At 37.7% G+C, this 8,508-nt stretch overlaps 1 protein-coding gene across 1 annotated transcript; it reads left to right on the forward strand.

Moving 5' to 3' along the window:
- The first annotated feature begins 6,525 nt into the window (after positions 1–6,525).
- LOC131659349 (uncharacterized) lies at positions 6,526–7,911 on the forward strand. The gene is made up of 2 exons (XM_058928555.1): positions 6,526–7,045; positions 7,190–7,911. Exons 1-2 carry the CDS (start codon positions 6,526–6,528, stop codon positions 7,909–7,911), a joined length of 1,242 nt encoding a protein of 413 aa, XP_058784538.1.
- The last annotated feature ends 597 nt before the right edge of the window (positions 7,912–8,508 follow it).

Genomic DNA, 8,508 nt, shown 5'->3' on the forward strand with positions numbered 1-8,508 from the left:
TGCAACACTTGCCGGTCGTGGTAGAATCACTCCCACTTGTCTTGTTGCTCTTCGAAACTCCAAAATCCTTTTGTACAACGGCTTCTTTGATCTTTCTCTTTCGAGCAACGATTGTAGTTAAAACTGGAATCAGTATTTCAGCGAAAAAAAGAAAAGTTAGTCGAAAGTTGTCTAAACCCGAACCTTCAGGTATTGGAGTCAAGACACGAACATGTTCAAGATCTATATGAAGATGTCCTTTGAAAGTATCCAGGGTATGCTTAGTCGGGACCACTCGTTCAGCGCGTTTTTTAGTGCTTTCCTGAAGAATTTTAAAAGTGTTCCCACACTCGAACCAGTCTGGAAAAGGAGGGCTTAAAGCCACACCAAAATCAGCACTTGGCAGTGGAGGGAATTTTGGAGGATTAAGTTTGAAAGCCACTTCATAACGCAGTTCTGGTTGAACAGACGAGGGCAGTTTCAACTTATCCAGTTTAGCAGAAAACTTTTCGCGTAAAATGACTGCAGCTTCACGAACGGTCCGACTAAGATCATCAGGCCTGTAAATAGTCTCAAAGAATTTTTGAAAGGCTTGGATTCCTTTAATATGAGTCGAAGTACCTTTGTGAAAGTTTTCCTGCACATCAGCAAAAGCTTCAGTTAGTTCTCGAGTAAGGCTCTCAGCATCAAAGATTTGCATGGTGTAGTAATCTGTCCACCATTGTTAGAAATCTGGAGTAGAATAAAGGGAAGGTTCGAAAGGAACAGGAGAGAGATTGGTAACACCAGTATATCTGGCGATTTTTGATTCACACTCATCTTCAGCTAGATACAAAGTATGTAGACACATGTGGTTCCTTTTCTCATACAGGCATTTGGGTTTTATTTGAACCAATCCAAATTGTCTCGATACCAGATTTGGTTGGTAGTAGAGAAGAACACATTGTCCTTTGGAGGGTCGAAGACGGTGATAGAATAGCCTTGGGGTATGAAAAGCTTCCCAAATAATCATGGATTCAGTTTGTTGATATGGGGACATTGCTAGAAACCTTCGAGTGAACCATTCAGGACCCACTGTCCTTTGTACGAATGGAGCCATTGAAGGGGTAAATTGATAACACTGAGCAAACATCATGACATAGGCTAAAAAATGTTCGCGAAGCTTCCCAGTTTCTTCTTTAGGAGTTAGCAAAGCCAACCTGGTTCCTTCGACAGCTCTTTTTGATGTTTGGATCTTCTTTGTTCACAACACCTCGAAATGGGAGTTGAGCCTCGAAAGTAGCATTGAGCCACAGTTGCAGCAGCCAGAAGGGACCGGCAAAAAGCAGGGATCCTGTTGTATAATTCTTAACAAGGTCTGTTGCTTCACCTAGATTCTCATAGAGAAACCCTAGAATTAACTGGCTCAGGTTTAGTTGTGTCCCAGCATGTAGTTGATTGGCCATACAAAGATACCTCTTTGCTACCTGTATGGACCTAGAACAGAAAACGCACCTCGAGAGCCATAATGCTAAGAAAGCAATATGCTCTTCGTCCGAGACTACCTCATTATTCTCGTCATGATATTGTTGAATGAACGCAGTATAAGTAACTGTTGCTTTGCTAAAGTTAATGGTATCGGTATCCATGACATTGGGGTCAAAGATCTCTCCGGTTGGTCGAAGCCCCGTGATAGCAGCTATGTCGAAAAGAGTGGGGGTGACCATTCCACATGGAAGATGGAAAGTGTTATGGGAAGCATCCCAGAAATGAACTGATGCTACTAACATGGTTTGGTTGTATTCTAAACCTGTTTTGGATAATTGGATTAAGTCATAAATTCCGAGTTGTTTCCAGAAAGAAGCCTTTTGTTTTTCTACTCTTGCTAGCCAGGCGTAGTACAATTCAGGGTCTTTTGCTAAAGGAATTGACCTAAAAACTTTCACAAAATTGGTTACATAGTTTAACCTAATTTTCTCTAAGGCTGAAGGGGTTACAGTCGAAGTATCTTCTGCACCATTAGGATCTGCTAAGATTGGATGACCATCTTCATCTATCTTATTCTTATTAACTAAGGGCCTAGTTTTATAATAAGCAGGAAAGAATTTATTCAAAGCAGAATTACTTTCTCCTGGTAAAGGTCCCATGAAGGCATGAGTTTTTCCAGAAAGTTCAAAGGGAATGATTACCTGAGAAGCATAAATGGCGCGCACTTCTGCAGTATTTGGGTTTGGTATGTACTCTTGATCCCCCATCTGTGTAGATTTCTGAAGTTTCAAAGCGGGTTGAAGAACGTTTGAGGAAGATGCCATGAGTAAGTTTGATTTGGGAAATGGGTTTGAATGTAATCAGAGACGTTCTTTTCTGTGGAAAGAATGAAGAAATAGAGGTGAAAGTTATGTGAGGGTAGGAGTTCAGGTATTTAAAGGTTTAACGGAAACCCTTTCAAATCTTTTGGGTAAAAGCCAAAAGACACGCGGCAAGCGTTGATTTAATCCAACGGCGGTCGAATGGTTATTAGCTTTACTCCTAGTATATAGGAGTAATGATCATGAAGTAAGACCAGAACGTGGGAATGTAAGTTATGAGTAGACATCTTTGAAAATGACAAGACGTTTCGAAAACAGAGTCATAAATGATTGTGACGTCAGTCAATAGTCTCGGAACTCTAAAACGAAATCTTATTATAACAAGAAACACCTATTTCTCTTGTTTTTCGAAACAGGCATTTATTGGGGGCAATTTGTTAGCTGAAGATTTCGTTTGAGAAGAATGTCCTTCGAAGATTTGGAATTCAAAGGAAGATGGTTACTGATGATCATCTTTGAAGATAAAAATGGCTACTGATGGCCATGCTTCGAGAATGATGTTTAAGTTGGAACAAAGATAGTGAGCGCCGAAGCTAAATTCGAAAAGAATGGTCTTTGGGACTTAGACGTTTTTGCGAAATATGCGAAGTACTGAAGCTTAGCGTGTCTTCGTGGCATTCTCGATTCTGATTATGTTGCCACGCGTCGAAGGGAGATTCAGGCGGGATGATTTGAATTTCGAAGTAGTTTATGTAACCGCACGAAGACAGATGGCATCCCTGGATTTTCTGTGGGCAACGTGACATTAGATTAGTGTAGGACCGTTAGGGTCGAAACTAGTATAAATAGGGTCTTAATGTTAGGATTCCGTGTGTTCATTTTGTACAAATCACTCACATATTACTCAAGTATCAAGTGTTAAGAGAAAGAGTTCGCTGAGAAATGTACGTATGACACCAACACCATTTTAAATACATGTGTATTTTTCTTTATCCATGTATCTTTCGATATTACTGCATTCCATTTACTTTATGTCATTTATATTCCTGCACTCTTTAATTTCATGTCATCTAATTTTCGAAGCATTTAACTTTTCTGCACTTTAAGATTCTTGCACTTTTACAGTTTTGTCTTATGTTTTATCTTTAACTTACCTTTCGCTGATCTTATATTTACGTGTATAAAAAGGTGATTGCTAATCTTTATTTCCTTGATTAAGTATTTCTTATTTCGAGACACACCAACCATAGACATAATTCGAACTATCATGAATAACAACCTTTTTGACTATGTCCTAGGATCAATCTAGTCGATCCTGCGAGTAACCAAATCATATTTATTATAGTTTGGAAGACTAGCGGTTGTTTACCGGAAATCACCGTAAACACTCCCATGGCGTTCAGCATGCTTACAGAAAGTTCGAACGATTGGATACACGCTTTACTTAGCCCCTAAGAGTCCACAACGCCCCTGTTTTTTCTCCACGTCTTTGGAGCAATTTTAAGGGATTTTTAGGGTTTTTGGAATCCTATAAATACCCATTGGTGCCTCCATTTTTTGGCATCTTAACTTAGTACAACATTCGAAATATATCCAGATCCAGAGAGCTTTAATCCTTCACACTGGAGGATTATCATATCGTTGTTGTTGTCGGGTTTGGAGCAACTTTATTTGAAGTCATTTATTTTCTAGCATTTACTTTCCGCTAAAGTTTATTTCCTGTACTAGATTCAAGCCTCCGTAAGGAGCGTGTTCTTAATATATTTTGCATTTATTTATTTATTACTTGCCTTGTCTATTTATTTCCCACTTCTACTTTCCTCGTCTTAATTTCGCACTAGCACTTTTATTATGTTTATTTCTGCAATTAAAATCAAAAGCTTTTATTTTTACCGCAATTGTGACCAGCTAAGTTCTTAAATGCAAGAATGTGAGGACCGTCGATTCAACGGTACTCTTTATGTTGTTTCTTCAAGATTGCATTTGAGGGATGTTTTGATTTTTAACATAATCTTTCTAAACTTAATTTGATCGGTTATTACGAAAGTAAAACCGTGAACATGTCTGGTAAGATGAAATTTGTCTGATACTAAATAATAAAATTGGTTTGTTTTTTGTTAATAAACACCGCAAAAGCACTTAATTAATTAATTAATTAGGAAAGCTTAATATTTCTAAAAAGTGATTTTGAAACTATTAGCGGGCGCGTTTCTCGAGTTAACATCCGGTTGTCCGAGCATATGTCGACAACCCTTTTAAGTAAAACTTTCCAATTGAAACCACTTTTCAACTGAGTCAAAGCTTTAATTTCTTAAAAAAGGATTTACTTCTTTAACACAAATGCAACTTGGGAATGTGATAACCCTGGTAAAGATTAAAGAGTAAAATTTGGTTATGAATATGCGAGAGCGACAGTTCCTGTTCATTAATTCTTTTTCAAAGTAGAAAATATTGCCCCGTAAGTAATTCTATTTAGAAATAATAAGAGTACTGCTTGGTCAACGAGAGCCGCGTTCTAGCATTATCATTCCATATTTATTAAAAAGTTATTTACTTTATTTTTCTGTCCAGTACAAACCTTTTAATGATCGCCTTAGATAAACATCGTAACAATAGTAATAATAGATTGACTGTTTGGTCTCTGTGGGTTTGACAATCTTTTATATTACTTCGATACAATCTGTATACTTGCGGAAAGCACCGATCACATATCCTACTCAATATTGTAGGATCTTCTCCGCCTTTGCTCAGACCTCCGCTACCACCACAAGCCTCAAAACTAGAAGCAGTGTCTAGTTTCTAATTGTTGCAGGCTAACATCAAAATACAAGGCGTTAATGAGTTGTTGAATAATATGTATAATTTTGGGAATTTTACTTGGATCAAATCCTCAATCATTTTCTTCTTGGAACAATATCACTTTGACTTGTCTTGGCTCACATGTTCTCGAACTTTATTTGGAAATTCTACTTCTTCCTCTTGGAACTCAACATTGACGCATTCTTTGAGGTTACACTCTTTTTAAGTGTTTAGCGATGTATATACCTTTACAATTGTATTATTTATATATTTTTTTTACTCCAACTGCTTACACTACTGTACCTTTTATCATATAATATTTTAACGATTACATGTTCCGAATGTGAACATAACTTAAAACAGTACCACAAACATAAATTAAAAATAACGACACATGAAACCCTAGACACTACCAGATTACTCTGGATATTTCAACATCTTAATTATGTTGACATATCTTGAAATATTCGCATCAAACTCGATCGTCCCCTTAGTTATCCTACAACAAAATGATCTCTACATGAGCGTCAAATCTTCATCGGTCTTTAACTCAATAAGGTTATATTTGACCTTTACATCAATATCAATCAAATCTTCATGATACTCAATCTTTCTCACCTTTCTGTTATCGGTATCAAACAACAATTCATTCAACTTGGATGTCAAATTGGCGAGAGATGTGGTGCCATCTGAAAGCTAGAATTCCACGAGAGGTTTATCTTTGTTGAAGTAACTTTTGCCTTTAAAAATATGGTACTTTGAAGGTTCATAATAATGGAAATTTTATCACCATACCAATAAAAAATATAATGAGAATAAACGGATCTTTTTCGATGACTGGAACGCGCGGGAAACGGGGATGAGGGAGGCCGCCAAGAGTGGTGCCACCGTCACCAGTGAACCAACCTACACCACTGTCAGCGGAGAACAAACCTTCACCATCGAATCCGGTGAAGGAGAATCTTGCTTCGCAACAATCTGAAAGATCGAGAAAGAGGAAAGAAGAGGAACAAGAAACGGATCTCGTTGATGTTGAAGATGAAGAAACGGAAACCCTAAGCGAAGGAAAATCGGAGACGGTAACACAAACGGAACCAAGGAAGATTGAAGAACGGAAACTGTGGGTTCATGTTCTTTCTGAAAATCGTAATCCAACAAAAGGTCTCTCGATGCAATATGTAGCACCAACTGTAACAAGTGAAGGAATTGAAATCGAGATTGAAGAAGATGACATTGCTTCTAAAGTAAAATACTGGGAAACAACGTTAATCATGTATGCAATGGGTGAGGAATTAAGCATGAACATGGTGAAAAACTTTATGGAGAAGACTTGGAATTTTGTTAAGCTTCTTGATATGTTCTACCATGATGAAGGATACTTCATTCTTCGTTTCAAATCTCATGCGAATATGGATGTTATGCTGATGAGAGGGCCATACACACTTAGAAAATCTCATTGATGCTGAAGGAATGGAAGGAAGACTTCAACCTAAAAAGAGATATGCTGAGAACTCTTCCACTTTGGGTAAAACTTCAAAAATTGCCTCTTCATCTATGGGGAGCGAAGGGTTTGAGTAAGATTGGAAGTGCAATTGGAGTTCCTCTTGTAACTGATGAATGCACCGCTAATAAATTGAGGGTATCTTATGCTCGAATCTTGATTGAAGTTGATGTTACCAAGGAGATGGTGAAAGAGATAGCAATCAAGGATTGTGAAGGGAGGAAATTGATGCAACCAGTTGAATACGAATGGAAATCTCTCTACTGTGAGAGATGCCAATGCATAGGGCATAAGTGCAAAGATTATGTGAAGAAACAATGGAAGCCTAAAGCCAAACCCCCAGATACAATTGCAAGTAATTCTGATCAAGTCAAAAATGTTGAAGTGGATCACAGGAAACAAGAGGAAGAGCTTGAGATTGCAAGTAAGCCTGAGGACAATGCTTGGATAACAGTTAGCTCCACTATCAAAGATAAAGGTAAAAAAATTTCTAACTGAAAATAGACCTGAGATTAGCTGTATGAATGGATTCGAGGCAGTGGGGGTTTTGAATGACCTCACAGTGACCTTAGATAGAGGACCATGCTAGTTTTATGGAATGTTAGGGGACTTAACAAATCAGGCAAAATAAAAGAGATTAGTTCCCGTCTCAAATCTATAAAGCCTAACATTTTGATCTTGATTGAAACTAGAGTTAAGGCTACTAAAGCTAGTAAGATTAGAGATAGGCTCAATCTATATGATAATTACCTGGATAACTACCAAAATCATGAGAATGGTAGAATCTGGATCTCTTGGAATGATAGGAATATATATATTAAATATGTTCATAGTTCTGACCAGTATATTTATTATGGAGTCTTTGACTTGATGGGTGATTTCAAATTTTGGCTGACTGCTATATATGGTAAAAATCATATGGATATCATAAAGATGATACCTAATGCTCCAGACCCTTGGTGCCTAGTAGGTGATTATAATAATGCTGCTAGTGCCCAGGATAGGATTGGAGGCAGAATGGTCATGGAATCTGAATATAGTGACTTGCAGGACATGATGTTAAAAGCCGGGCTCAGTGAGATGGATAGTTGTGGTGACTACTTCACCCGGTGTAATAGACATACTTTGGATCCTATTCATTCTAGGATTGATAGTCTCATTGGTAATGTGGATTGGTTCAATAAGTATAGTGACTTAACTCTGAAAATCTTGCCCCCAAGTGTTTCTGACCATGCCCTGTTGCTGTTGATAGATAACAATCAGATCAAAAGAACTAGCAGATTTAAGTTTTATAATTGTATCACAGAGTTACCATGGTATGGGGAGGTTGTAAGTAATAGCTAGAATAAACCTCTGGAAGGGAGTCCTATGTTCATTCTGTGGGGAAATTACAAAGATTGAAGCCTGAGCTTAAGCTGTTTAGCAAGAGCCTGACCAACATGAAGCATAAATTGGAGCAGGCTAGGAAAGACTTAGAACAAGCCCAGATTGAACTCAGTCTGAACAATATGGATGGTAGTAGGATCAGTAAGGTGAAGAATTGTACTGAGGAAGTGATTAAACTTCATGACCTTGAGGAACAAATGTTGATTCAGAGATCTAAAATAGACTGGCTTAGATTGAGTGATGAAAATAACACTTATTTTCATGCTTCTATAAAGGCCAAGCACGAGAGTAAGAGTATGAATATGCTGAAGAAAGCAGATGGTAGTAGAAGGATAGAAAAACACTTAGAAAGGGGGGGTTTGAATAAGTGTGACTTTAAAAACTCTTAAGATAAAAACAATTGCACAATGATTTTTATCCTGGTTCGTTGTTAACGAAACTACTCCAGTCCACCCCCTTAGAGTGATTTACCTCACCTGAGGATTTAATCCACTAATCAACCTTGATTACAATGGTTTTCCACTTAGATACCCTCTAAGTCTTCTAGAGTATTCT

The sequence above is a fragment of the Vicia villosa genome, linkage group LG3 (genome assembly GCF_029867415.1).
Source record: "Vicia villosa cultivar HV-30 ecotype Madison, WI linkage group LG3, Vvil1.0, whole genome shotgun sequence".
In the NCBI taxonomy this organism is placed as follows: domain Eukaryota; kingdom Viridiplantae; phylum Streptophyta; class Magnoliopsida; order Fabales; family Fabaceae; genus Vicia; species Vicia villosa.